This window comes from Pelophylax lessonae, assembly GCF_965119305.1.
Source record: "Pelophylax lessonae genome assembly, chromosome: 12".
In the NCBI taxonomy this organism is placed as follows: domain Eukaryota; kingdom Metazoa; phylum Chordata; class Amphibia; order Anura; family Ranidae; genus Pelophylax; species Pelophylax lessonae.
The window spans coordinates 126,970,084-126,984,760 of record NC_138779.1 but is presented as its reverse complement, the minus strand read 5'-3'; the positions used below and the strand labels follow the sequence as shown (position 1 = coordinate 126,984,760).

Below are 14,677 nucleotides of genomic sequence, written 5' to 3'. Positions count from 1 at the left end.
ACACAGCCCCAAATAATCCACAGTGGCTTAAAATTTACATGGTTCAGAAACACCTAGACAAAATAAGGGTGAGCAAAGCACCTGGATGAGATGGCTTACACCCATGGGTCCTCAAAGAGTTGAGCTTTGTTATTTCTAAGCCATTGTTTCTAAGTTTATGGACTCTTTAATGTGGTGCCTATATTTAAAAAGGGATCAAAGTCTTTACCAATGAACTACAGACCAGTTTATTTACTTTCTATAGTCCGGAAGATATTTAAGAGTTTCATAATAGACCACATAGAAGAGTTTTTACTAGAAAATAATATTTGAAGCCAGGGCTTGACAAATTTGCTTTTAATCTAGAAGCCAGCTAAAAAATTGAGGAGCCAGTTTTTCCTGTCCACCAATCAGTGGAATCTATCGTGTGACGCCAGTAGCTCCGCCCTAACCGTACCGTACCATTTCCTATGGCCCTACATCTGAAACAGGACCAGGAATGGTGCGGTTTGGTTCGGTTGTATGGGCCACTTTCATAATGGAAACACTCAAATTAGCGTACCGTACCGAACTGACCCGAACCGATCCACTCAGTGGAAACGAGGCATATGTGGCCGCTGAAGTTTAATGTTGATAAATGTACTTGGGGTTAAAAACATGCATGATACATTCTAGGAGGAGAACAGCTTGGGGAGTCAATGGTGGAGAAGGATCTTGGTGTTCTGGTAGATCATAAGCTTAATAATAGCATGCAATGCCAAGCTACAGTTTCCAAAGCAAGCAAAATACTGTCTTTGACTATAAGGAGGTATGGACTCCAGAGAGAGAGACATTACTTTGCCTCCATACTAATCATTAGTAAGACCTCATCTGGAATACGCAGTTCAGTTATGGGCACCAGTTCACAAAAAGGATATCGGGGAACTGGAGAAAATGCAGAGAAGGGCAACCAAACTGATAAGAGGCAAGGAGGACCTCAGCTATGAGAGGCATGGAGGACCTCAGCTATGAGGAAAGACTAGAGGAACTGAATGAATCCATATAGTGAACTCGGTGTAGAGTTATTCACCTTCAAGTCATTACAGAGGACAAGGAGATACTGTTTACATCTGGAGGAAGAGGGATTTAACCTTCACATACAGAAAGGCTTCTTCACAGTAAGAGCTGTGAAAATGTGGAATAGACTCCTACAAGAACTAGTTCTGACCAGCTCAGTAGATTGTTTTAAAAATGAGCTGGATGCATTCCTGAATGCACAAAATATAATTAGATACTAGCATTTATTGGTAGTAACACCAAGGGGTAGTTTATCCAGGGAATATTCAAATTGCCTCCTGGGGGATCAGGAGGGAATCTTTTCCCCCCACTGGAGCGAACTGGATCATGCATTGACTCAATCTTTCCTTTGCTTCCTGTCCTGTTGACAACAGTTTCACCAGACAGAAGAAAAACAAGTACAAGCAACCAATCAGAAACAGACATATGTTCAAAGCCGTGGTGTAAGAATGACATGATAGTACCTCCTGCTCTAAAAGTTATCCCTTTTTTGTGTGTGTTTTTACCCACGATTATGCCTAAATAAGTGTTCCCTCAATGAAGTCCTGAAATGTCAGCATGTGATGCCTGTTACTTTAAGTGAATAAAGGACAAGATTATCTTTATACCAAGGTGTACTGGTAAAGATCCTTAGTTCACTACAGCACCATGAACTGTGGGTGAGTCTGTAAGGAATGGGATGCATACACTACAACTTTAAATCTGCCACGGGTTCTAGCCTTCCTGTGCTATATTAAAAAAGGCATTTTTGTTTAAGTCTGCATTGCTGTTGGAAAGTTTTCTACTGCTCCAGCAAGAGCAGTACAAACCAGACCTAGGGTTCTAGCCCTTCTCTACTCTATACAAAACTAAGAATAAAGACATATCCCTAGGTAACACACATTGGTTAATCATACTTCCCAGCACAAAGTATGTTGAAAATATACACACACCCTGCCATGCCCTCAGTAACTCTGACTATGATAATTAATACACACAAAATTATTGGTTTAACCAATTGACCTCTGGGAGATGACCAGGCCACTTTTTGCTTTATGGCACCGTATTACCTTAACTGACATTTACACGGTCATGCAACACTGTACCTAAATACAATTTGTGTAATTTTTTCCCCCCACAAATGGAAAAAGTAGTAGTATTTGTAATGGAAAAGTATGGTAGTATTTAATCACCACTGCAATTTTTATTTTTTGTACTATAAACAAAAAAATACTGACAATTTAAAAAAAAAAAAAAAAACAACAATATTTTTTACTTTCTGCTATAAAACCTATCCAACATTTTTTTTTTTTAAAAAAATCAAATTTCTTCATAAATTTAGGCTAATATGTATTCTGCTACATGTTTTTTTCGGGTAAAAAAAATTCCTAATAAGCGTATATTGATTGATTTACGCGAACATTATAGTGTGTACAAACTATGGGATATATACTGGAATTTTTATTTATTTATTTTTGTATTAGTAATGGTGGCGATCAGCGACTTATAGCAGGACTGCGATATTGCAGCTGACAATCAGACACTAACTGATACTTTTGGTACTTTGTGGGAACCAGTGCTACTAATACAGTGATCTGTGCTAAAAAATGTGCACTGTCACTGTACTAATGACACTGGCTGGGAAGGGGTTAACCATAAGGGGCGATCAAAGGGTTAACTGTGTGCCTAGCCAGTGTTTTTGTGTATTGTATTGGCTGGTTGGCTGGACAGCCAAGCAAAGCTGGGATCAGCTGTTCGTAATAGTAACCCGGAAGCGATGACATAACATTACTACCGGTTTACTTGGAAACCACCGGCGACATTTTTAAAAAATCAAAAGCATTCGAAAACACCGATCTTGGTGTTTTGAATGCTTTTAAGTGCAGAGGAGGGATTTGGGGTCTTATAGACCCCAAATCTGTCCATAAGGAGGACCTGTCACAGGCCTATTGCTGTCACAAGGATGTTTACATACAGCATTTACATACAGCATTAAAAGTGATAAAAAAAAAATAAAAAATGAAAGCAACAGTGTAAAAATAAAATAAAAAAATAAAATAAATTAATAATTAAAAAAAAATAAATAGTAAAGTGCCCCTATCATCCCATGCTTGCGCCCAAAGGTGAACATGCTCTTTTGTCCCGCACACACGCACTTAAACAGCCATCGTGCCACACATGTGAGGTATCACCCCCAACATTAGATCATGGGCAGTAATTCTAACACTAGACCTCCTCTGTAAATCTAAAGTGGTAACCTGTAAAGGCTTTTAAAACGTTGCCTATGGATAGTAAAATTTACATTGTTTGTGGCCGTTGCACAGGCTTGGGCAATTTAAAGCGTGACATGTTTGCTATCTATTTACTCAGCGTAATTTCATCTTTTATATTTCACAAAAAATTGGGTTTTGTATAATGTTTTTTTGCATTAAAATTCAAAAAAGTAAATGTTTTTCCAAAAAACAGTGTTTGAAAAACTGTTGCAAATACCATGCGACTTAAAAAATTGCAAAAATGTATTCTCTAGGTCCTCTGCATTAAAAAAATATATATAACGTTTGGGGGTTCTAAGCAATTTTCTGGCAAAAAAACATTGATTGTTACATGTGAACAAAAAGTGCCAGGAAAGACCCGGACTGGAAGTAGTTAATAAATGTATTAAAAAAAGAAACAATTTTTCAAACATTAAAATTACACATGAGCACTAAAATAAAATGCATGACTACACTTTTCAAAACAAAGGCATACATGGCAAATAATTCAACTTACAGTAGACATTGAGTGTGGTCTCATCTTTTAACTCCAAAAAAGTTTCCATATCAAGTGAGGTACAGACATAAACCCCAGAATCTTTACGTGAAACTCTCCAAGAATATGGCAAACTGTCTGACAGTACGGTATCATTACCTTTCTGGGAACAAGCGGGAGAGTTTAGACAGTCAGAGGTGTAAAATAAAAATATACAGTATGTGTAATAAGCCTTAAAAAAAATCCTTTTCCAACATGGTTATAGTTTTTTTTTTTTAAGTTTTAAATATAAAAAATGTAAAACATGTAAAAAAAGTAGAAAATATTGCAGTACTCTCATTAATTTGAGCAATCTGACATCAATGTATGAACTCTTTATTTGTGTTAATGCAGCTTTCATAATCACATCTTTCATGTAGTTCTTGTATCCAACGTAGACAACAATTCATAACCATTGTCAAAATAAAGACAAAACAGTCACATCTCCAAATGTGTGGGCAGTATAAAAAAGGAAAGTGCATAAAAAGGATCACCGTTTCACATTTATATTTAAAGCTTTAGATCTGGTCAGCCTGTGAAGGATGAAATGGGACAAGATACTGCTACTACTTTATTTTTGGGCTGGTTGGCAGTAGTCCATCATTGAGAGACTCTTCTCAGAGCAGAAAGCAAAAAGCAAGAGCGCCAACATGCGTGGGACGATCACTGTTTGTGTGCGTGACCGACACACGCCTTCGCCTTTGCATGCACAGGAGAATGGGGGTAGTTTACATTTTTTTTTATTATTATTCATTAATTAATTAATTTATTTATTTTACACTGTTTTCTTTTTTTCACTTTTATTACTGTCACAAGGAATGTAAAGATCCTTGTGACAGCGATAGGCATGTGATAGGCCCTCTTTATGGAGGGATCTGGGGTCAAATCCCTCCTCTGCACTTAAAAGCATTCAAAACACCAAGATCAGTGTTTTTGAATGCTTCAGATTAAAAAAAAAAAAAAATGGAGCTGATTTTTTTCAGAGTAAATTGGAAGTAATGTCATGTCATCGCTTCCGGTTTACTGTTCTGAACAGCAGATCAATGTTGATCCCGGACGCACCGGCTGGTCACACAGGTCTCCCGGTGGGGGAAGGGAGAGCCCGAGAGAGCCACGGAAGGAGGAGGGGGGAGGGGAGTCCCTACCAGCTGCTTGTAATAGCAATCAAGCAGCTAGTAAGCTGCTCAGTTTGCTATTACAAGAAAGCCGACTGCCATCTCTAGAAAACTATAGCAGGGTAGTGCCCTGGTACAGGCGCCGCCCCCCTGAAAAATGCCACGCAAGGCAAACGCCTTGTTTGCCTCACGATAGATATGCCCCTGAGTATAGGGGGGGGGGGTGAATTCTAACTGGCTGAGGCATTTTGAAGGATGTCCCCTATAGATGAAGCCATGTGTGTTGGTGGCTTAACGCATAGAGGATGAGCTTGGTGGTGGGAGTTTTTACTGGATTACGTGAGAAGCTGTATTTTATTATATGCTTGTTTTTTACCTAAAAAATGTGAGCACGTTTTATGAAGCAGGTCCCATTGAGCCTAATAACCCAGGTACTGCACTATTGGAGGCTGTTTTTTCTGTTTGTTGCCTTTGACCGATGTGTGAGCTGTGTGGAGCCATCTTGGAGAGGGCATTCAATTGTTCTTAAAGGAACCTGAACACCAGAGTTTGGTCCATCAGATTGATCTGTGTTTATGCATTGTTGACCCTTAGGGGTCTATCATGGAGGTAAGCTTGCACTTTACCTGGTGAAAGGAGCACAAGTGGAAAATTGTCATTACACTGTGGTGTCATCTATTTGAAGCACCTTATCAAATAAAGACTTTTTTTGGTTGCACAATCTTTAACCTCCCTGGCGGTATGATTCTTTTGGATTTTAGGTGCTGAAAGCGGTACCATTATTTTGCATGTAATTCTTGTGAATGAGCAGCCCAAACCAACTGTATACATTTATTATATATATTATATATATATATATATATATATATATATATATATATGTATGTATGTATACATATAAATGTATACAGTTGTTTGGGCTGCTCATTCACAAGAATTACGTATATATATATATATATATATATATATATATATATATACATAAAAAGTACAGTAAAACTGCAGGAAAGGGCACTGGGGGGCAATGTAATGTGAATTTATTTTATTTTGAATGGTATCAGTGTGTTTGGTGTGTTTTTACATTTGAATTTGCCGCCGGTTCCACCCCCCTGCGAACGTCACATCGCAGGAGACGGAAGCCGGGGCACGGAGACGATCGGGAGGAAGATCCGCCGCGAAACATCGCCGAGACACATCGCTGGATCCCGGTGACAAGGTAAGTAACCTCTTTTACAGGATCCAGCGATGCTTCTGGTGGTACCCAGAGTGTGGCTCGGGGTTACCGCTTTTGGCTCTGAAATGTAACCCGAGCCACGCTCGGAAATACCGCTAAGAAGGTTAAGAAGCTTTATTATTTATTTCATTGGCCTTTTTTGCATGATATGTTTGTTTATTGATTTCATTTGCACTGGCACTTTATATATTTGAAACACTTACCTATTTAGTCTTTTTTTTTTGTCACTTTCTATTTATTATTTTTGCCTTGATTTAGAGGCACATTTTAGTATTCATTTTGAAGGATGCACCCTCTTCATCACTGCCAAATATTTAGGATTCTTTGGCTCTGATGAAGAAGGTACATCCTTCAAAATGCATTAGCCAGTTAGGATCCAGGTGGGGTCCCCCTATACCCTGGAGTTACTGAGCTTTATGGACTACTGGGCTACGGACGAGGAGCTCGATAAGCTGCCTTTATTCACATTTGTGAGTACATTTTATGTGAATTTTTATTAGATGTTGTGGGATAATGTACTAGGCTAGTGCGCCTTCTTTTCTGTGTGTTTTGTAGTTGCTTCAGGACATCCCCAGTTCTTAGAGGGCAGCAAGGCTTGAAGAAATATCCCTGGGATATGGAATTTGCACCATAACTAGTACCAGGTGATCACACTTATGTGCAGGAGAGTTGAAACCTCTAGAATGTCTACATATTCTCTAGTTATGAAGTGGGTCTATGAAAAATGATTAAGCCAAAAATGGTCTCTTTAAACTCACAAGTCCCCTTATTCACGAATCTATTTCCTTTATAGTGGCTTTTCAGAATGCAAATGAAATTATCTAGAGCAGGGGTGCTCAACCTTTTGAAGAACGAGGGACACTTAATTGATTTGGTAACCGGACTTGGGCAACAAAAAACGATGGGGTTTTACTGCCCCTCACATCGCAGATGTAAATGAGCCCTCACTGTCCTGAGCCCCCTATAAGGCTGCTTCCACACTGATGTGCTGCGGTTGCAAAAGAGGGACAGTCCTTTCAAATGAGGGAGATTTGGGAGCTATGTGTCTAATCTGAAGTCTTAGATTTAGTGTAGAGTTTAATCTTAATGAGGGGGTTATGGGATGTCAGTATTTTGGAATGGTTTATCTTTAATTTGTATTACAGTTTAAAAATACATTTTATGTAACTATTATCCTTTGTATTTCCCTAGAAGCAATTAAAGCTCAAAATGCCATTCTAGCAAAACTTTCTAATGAACCATGATTCCCCAAGTAAGAATGTCAAACAAAGTGTTACTGAACCCACAACAGTAAAAATAGGCTGTATATGCAGTAAAGCATGAATGTTATACTCAATGTGAAACCTAAGGGGTTAATCCTCTGCATTGTGTAAACAGGCTGTTTGATCCTGTATGCACAAATCCTCCTCTTCTTGCATTGTCCCCATAACATGTCTGGATAAGACAGAGTTACTGGAGTCAGGCTGAACAAGCTCAGTTTAGTGTATATTGCTAGAGGGTTTTTATTTTCTCTTGGGAGAGTGCATGTGATCAGCACAGGGCCAATCAGCACTGTCCAGACAGAGGGTCAAGGGTCCTGCATCCTGACAGCTCAGTGCAGTATGAAAACTCTTCCTAAAAGCTTTACCAGGCACTGATAGAAGTAACAAGACTGCTCTATACTGCTGATAAGTAAAGGTAATTTACAGTTTATATTTACTAAAATAATTGCATTTCCATGTTCTGTGTACTGTGGGAGACCAGATATAGTGAATGCAGGCTCTTGGGTTTAGTAACACTTTAAAGGGCCCCTTCACACTTGTACATTTCAGTTACCCAGTGTTACCATAATGCACGGTTTTATGTGTGGTGCCATTCATTATGAACAGTAGTAGCAAATGCACAACAAAGACCACCACAATACATATAATATATAGTGTTGTGGTACACTGCATTGGTTAGATGGGTTATGCATTTTTTTTTTCATTGAAGTGTGTTGGTAGCCTATGCTTCAGAAATACACCACAGTGGGCCACAGTAATCTTAACCCCGCTAGCGGTAAACCCAAGCGTGACTCGGGGTAGGAATTTTCTGCTATTATCGGTATCCCCGAGTCCCGCTCGGGGTGAATGGCAGAGCTATGCAGAGAGCGCAGCGGAGTGTCTTACCTTATCCTGGCGATCCAGCGATGAGCTCTCATTGCTGTGACCGCCAGCCGAGATCTCCGCCGCTCGTCTGTCGGTAGGAGGACTTCCTAGTTCCGTTCCCTGCAGCAGCAATGCTGCATGGGAGCGGAACTAGGGAGGGAAATTAAAAAAAAAAAAAGTTGCACAAAACACATAACACATTTTATATTATATATATATATGCATATATATATATATATATATATGCATATATATATATATATATATATATATATATATACATATACATACATATATATATATATATATATATATATATGTGTGTATATATATGTATATATGTGTATATATATATATACCTATATACACACACATATATATATATAAAATTATATTATTGATTCGATTATAATTCATGCGTTTTATATATATATATATATATATATATATATATATATATATACACACACACATATATATATATATACACACATATATATATATAATATATAATGCATGAATTATAATCTAATCAATAATATAATTTTATTATATATATTATATAATAAAATTATATTATTGATTTGATTATAATTCATGCGTTTGTGTTTCAAATTTATCACATCTGGGATGTCTACTAGAGTCTTGTTTTGGTCAGGTTTAAAGAGGTTGTACACCGAGATTTTTTTTTTTTCTCTTCTTTAAATCCTGAAAGAGAAACCCATAATGAGCTAGTATGCATCGCATACTAGCTCATTATGAAATACTTACCTTAGAACGAGCCCCCGCCGTGCCGTCCGCTTACCTGTATGACGGGCGACATGTATAGTCGCCCGTCTTCCGGGATCGCGGCATCCGGCCATCTGATTGGCCGGAGCCGCGGTGACGTCACTCCCGCGCACGCGCGCGGGAGCCGACGGTCACGGCACGGGGCTCTGAAGGAACGGCACGATCTGCCGTTCCTTCAGAGCGCATGCGCCAGTGACGTCACTGGCTGCATTAAAGGTAAATATCTCCTAAACGGTGCATGTTTAGGAGATATTTACAGTACCTATAGGTAAGCCTTAATATAGGCTTACCTATAGGTACAACTTCCTGAGGAGGGTTTACTTCCTCTTTAAGTCAGTAATTACTAAGAATTGTAGGCCTATAATACATAACACCAAATTTCCATGAAAAGAATTGTACCGCTTTTGGTACAGACAGAATCATACCGCCAGGGAGGTTAATGGGCCCAAATGGTTAGTTCACCCCAATCTGATATTTCAGTTCTTCGGTAAATACTAAAAAAAAAAAAAAATGTTGCCGGAACCTGCAAAACGTAGACAGGATCGTTTGCAGTGACCAGAAACTGTGTTAGGCCCACCTGACTGTTGGAATATCCATGAACTGCTTCCTGGTTCTACCTATAACAAAGTATCAGTTTTTCATGGACTGAAACTTTAAGAAGTTTACTGTACCAGTAGTACCACTTCTACTGTGATATTTACTCAGAATGCTAAAACTCTAAGGGGAGACTAGAGCTTGACCAATAAATTTGCTAAAATAATTGAAATATATTTCTGACTTTTTTATGCACTTCACCCTATAATTAGCACCTGTATAAAGAAACAAGGCAAAGGGGTTGATTTACTAAAACTGGAGAGTGCAAAATCTGGAGCAGCTGTACATGGTAGCCAATCAGCTTCTAACTTCAATTTGTTGAATTAGGCTTTGACAATAAAATCTGGAAACTTATTGGTTTCTATGCAGAGCTGCACCACATTATACACTCTCCAGTTTTAGTAAATCAACCCCACTGTTTTCATGAGTCAATCTTTTAAAAATGATAAATGCTCCTTACCTTTTGCAGTTCGTATGAGGGTTGTGGATTTCCATTACCCTCACAGATTAGCTCCACGGTATCCCCCTCCTTTATGATTTCAGATGGGCTTTTAAAATATACTTTTATTGAGGTAGTAGGGTCTGTAAAGCAGGAAACCTGTCAGATGCTAGATAGATTCAAATCTCAATGGTGCATAACACATTTGTTTCTGACCTAGAGGGAAAATGCACTATATATATACAGTATATATATATATATATATATATATATATATATATATATATATATATATATATATATCAATAATAGGAATTAGTGCCGCCCTAAAAATAAATTGAATAGGAAATATAGTCCATGCAAAGGAGGAAGGGGCCCGTGTGGATAAAGATGCACTCAAAGACGATACTGTGGTCTTGAAACTACAAATCCACCACCAGATAGAATGGCCTCTCACCTCAAAGCACTGACCACAAAGGGTCAAAAACGGCAGGACAATTTCCACTTGCAACTGAACACTGACGATAACACCTTTGGCAGAATGGATGGATGGGATGATCCCAGCTGCTCCAGAGGTGTTATCGTCAGTGTTCAGTTGCAAGTGGAAATTGTCCTGGCGTTTTTGACCCTTTGTGGTCAGTGCTTTGAGGGGAGAGGCCATTCTATCTGGTGGTGGATTTGTAGTTTCAAGACCACAGTATCGTATATATATATATATACACACACACATACATACATACAGGTGCATCTAGTAAAATTAGAATATCATCAAAAAGTTAATTTACTGGCGGTCCCCGGGTTGCAAACATCCGACTTACAAACGACTCCTACTTACAGAGTGAGATAACAGGAAGTGAGGAGAAATCTACCCCCAGGAAGGGAAATTCACTCCTGTAAGAGTTCTCATGGAAAAAGGTGTCTCCACTGAAACTTTATCACTAATCCTTGCTTCCACAACTCAACATTTTCAAAATACAGTTGTCACAGGGACAGAAAGTGAGGTGAAATCTTCTGAACAGGGGTAGAGACAGCAAAACAAATGGTATTGGGGTGTTAGCCATTCCCTATGCTATCCAAAAAATGTAAAAAACAAGATTTTTGTAAGATCTTACCATAAAATCTGTTTCTCTGAAATCCAGTGACAGGCGCAGCCTCCATCTTCATTAGCCATTGGGTTATGCTGCCCCCTGCAGGAGTAGTTCTAGGCAGGAAAAATTTAAATGTCCACGCCCACGGGGCTGTCCCCACAGGTGTAACCCACACAACCCTCTGCTCAGCAAACCAGTTTAGTTGTAAGCAGTGAAGAAGAGACAAAAACCATCCCCATATCAGAGGGGCAGGTGCTGCGTCTGTCAATGGACTTCAGAGAAACAGATTTTTAAGATCTTACAAGATTTTTAAGATCTTACAAAAATCTTGCGTTCTCTATTGTCCATTGACAGATGCAGCCTCCATCTTCATTAGCCATTGGGACGTCCCAAAGTGTAGGTATGAGGGGTGGGAAGAACGCAACCAGAAAGTAACGTAAACTCCAAAGCCTAAACTTAGCCAGCTGGGTAACAGGAAGCTCATTCAAAAAACAACAGGAGCTCATCCAGGCAAAAAAATCCCTAAGAGAAACAAAAAAATTCTCTTATGAAACAGCAGCTTGCAAAACCTTACGGCCAAAAGAGGCATCCGAAGATGCCAACAAATCTACCTTGTAGAATTTGGTAAAAGTGTGCACAGATGACCTAGTCGCTTCCTTACAATCTTGTACAACAGAGGCCTGATGGCGAAAAGCCCAACAGGCACTCAGCGCTCTAGTAGAATGCAAGCTTCACAGGGAAAGGAGGAACATGACCCTTGAGTGAATAAGCCTGAACAACCGTCTGCCTAATCCATCTGGATATGGTCACAACAAACGCAGCCAAACCTTTCTGAGGTCCGTCCGTAAGGACAAAGAGAGAGTCTGATTTTCTAAAAGACTCAGTAATCATTAGATAAACCTTTATCGCCCAAACCACATCAAGGAGTGTAAGGCAATTTCCTGGGGATGCTTAGGCTTAGGACATAAGGAAGGCAACACAATGTCTTCATTAAGATGAAAATCTGACACCACCGTAGGGAGGAAGGACGGATTAGGACAGAGAACCACTTTATCTCTGTAGACCACCAAATAAGGCGAACGACAGGATAGCACCACCAACTCAAATACTCTGCAAGCAGAAGTAATAGCCACTAGGACAAAGACACCTTCTGCGACAAAGAAAGCAGAGAAATCTCCCTAATATTCTCAAAAGGAGGCTTTTGAAGAACAGACAAAACCTACGGAGGCAACGGGGATCTCCTCAGAGGAGCCAGATTACGCACCCCCTGAATGAAAGTGCGAATCAAACTATTAGCAGCCAACGGACGTTGGAAGTAAATAGCCAAGGCTGACATCTGGCCCTTGATAGTACCCAACGCCAATCGCTGCTCAACCCCCTTTTGTAAAAAGGCTAGAACCCTAGCTATAGAAAACAAGCCAGGGTGCAGCTGCAGCGATTCACACCATAAAATGTAGGGTTTCCACGTACGATGATAGATCTTCCTAGACGTTGACTTCCTGGCCTTCAAAAGGGTAGGAATCACCGAGTCAGAAAGGCCTCTATCCCTCAACACTTTGCTTTCAACAGCCAAGCCTTTAAAGCCAGCGACCGTAAAGCAGGTTGGAAGATCTGTCCCTGAGACAGCAGATCTTCCCGCAGAGGAAGAAGTCTCCACGGAGGATCTAGGACCATTTTTACCAGGTCCGTGTACCAAGCCTGCCGAGGCCAGTCTGGTGCCACCAGAACTACTGGAATGCCTTCCACTGCCACCCGGCGAAGAAACCTCGGCAAGAGGACGAGCGGAGGGAAGGCATAAATCAGCCGATAGTGGCTCCAAGGAGCCACCAGAGCGTCTGTGGAATCAGCCAGTGGATCCCAAGACCTGGCCACAAACAGCTGGACTTTTCTGTTGAGACGAGACGCAAACAGATCCACCTCCGTAGTCCCCCACCGGACACACAGGAGATGAAACACCCCTGGATGAATGGACCATTCCCCTTGATCCAGCACCTGATGACTCAGGTAATCCGCTTGCCAATTCTTCACATCCGGGATGTGGACTGCGGAAAGAGCCGGAACATTGTCTTCCGCCCAAACCAGAATATTGTAGATCACCAGGTGAATCCCCCTGAACACTAGCTAGCAAAGTGAGTAAAGAGAAATAAAACTAAATATTCTGAAAAGAATAAAAGTCCCAGCAGGAAACCTAGGTCCTACTCCTTCTCTAGGCAGAAACAAACTGGTTTGCTGAGCAGAGGGTGTGTGGGTTATGGCTGTGGGGACAGCCCTGTGGGTGTGGACATTTAAATTTTTCCTGCCTAGAACTACTTCTGCAGGAGGCAGCATAACCCAGTGGCTAATGAAGATGGAGGCTGCGTCTGTCAATGGACGATAGAGAAATTATTATTTTGGCTGGGGGTAAACTTAAAAAATGTACCTGTTCCGACTTACAAACAAATTAGATTTAAGAGCAAACCTACAGTCCCTATCTTGTTTGTAACCCAGGGACCGCCTGTATTTAAGTAATTCAATCATCACTGACTGTGGAAACTTCACACGGGACCTCATACAACTTGGATTCTGTGCCTCTCCACTCTTCCCTCAGACTCTGGGACCTTGATTTCCAAATGAAATGCAAAATTTTCCAGTCAGTGATGATTTAGGGAGCCATGTCATCTGCTGCTGTTGGTCCACTGTGTTTTATGAAGTTCAAAGTAAGAGCAACCCTCTACCAGGAAATTCTAGAGCACTTCATGCTTCCCTCTGCTGACCGGCTTTATGGGGACGCTGATTTAATTTTCCAGCAGGACTTGGCAGGTATTGTCAAGGGGAAGATGAGAGACACCAGGCCCAACAATGCAGACAAGTTGAAGACCGTTATCAAAGAAACCTGGGCTTCCATAACACCTCAGCAGTGCCACAGGCTGATCCCCTCCATGACATGCCGCATTGATGCAGTAATTCATGCAAAAGGAGCCCCAAACCAGTATTGAGTGCCTACTATACTCTACATGGACATACTTTTCAGTAAGCCAACATTTCTGCATAAAAAACCTTTTATTTTTATTGGTCTTGATGTAATATTCTAATTTTCTGAGATACAAAATGTTGGGTTTTCACTAGCTGTAAGCCATAATCATCAAAATTAAAATAAAGAAATGCTTGAAATATATAACTCTGTGTGTATTGCATCTATATAAAATATATGAGTTTCACTTTTCTAATTGAATTACTAAAATAAATTAACTATATATATATATATATATATATATATATATATATATATATATATATATATATATATATACACACACACACACACTATGTCACCAAAAGTTTTGGGGTGCCTGCCTTTACACGCACATGAACTTTAAAGGCATCCCAGTCTTAGTCCATAGGGTTCACTATTGAGTTTGCCCACCCTTTGCAAATTTTACAGCTTTAACTCTTCTGGGCAGGCTGTCCAAAAGGTTTAGGAGTGTGTCCATGGGAATGTTTGACCATTCTTC

The 14,677-nt window shown here is 40.0% G+C and overlaps 1 protein-coding gene across 1 annotated transcript in view; it reads right to left on the bottom strand.

Moving 5' to 3' along the window:
* MCAM (melanoma cell adhesion molecule) overlaps positions 1–14,677 on the bottom strand; it is a 148,289-nt gene that overhangs the window by 42,729 nt on the left and 90,883 nt on the right. Inside the window, exons 7-8 of the mRNA XM_082274546.1 lie at positions 10,120–10,241; positions 3,784–3,925 (exon numbers count right to left, since the gene is read on the bottom strand). Coding sequence (XP_082130672.1) covers positions 3,784–3,925; positions 10,120–10,241 — 264 coding nt within the window. The remainder of the gene's footprint in view (positions 1–3,783; positions 3,926–10,119; positions 10,242–14,677) is intronic.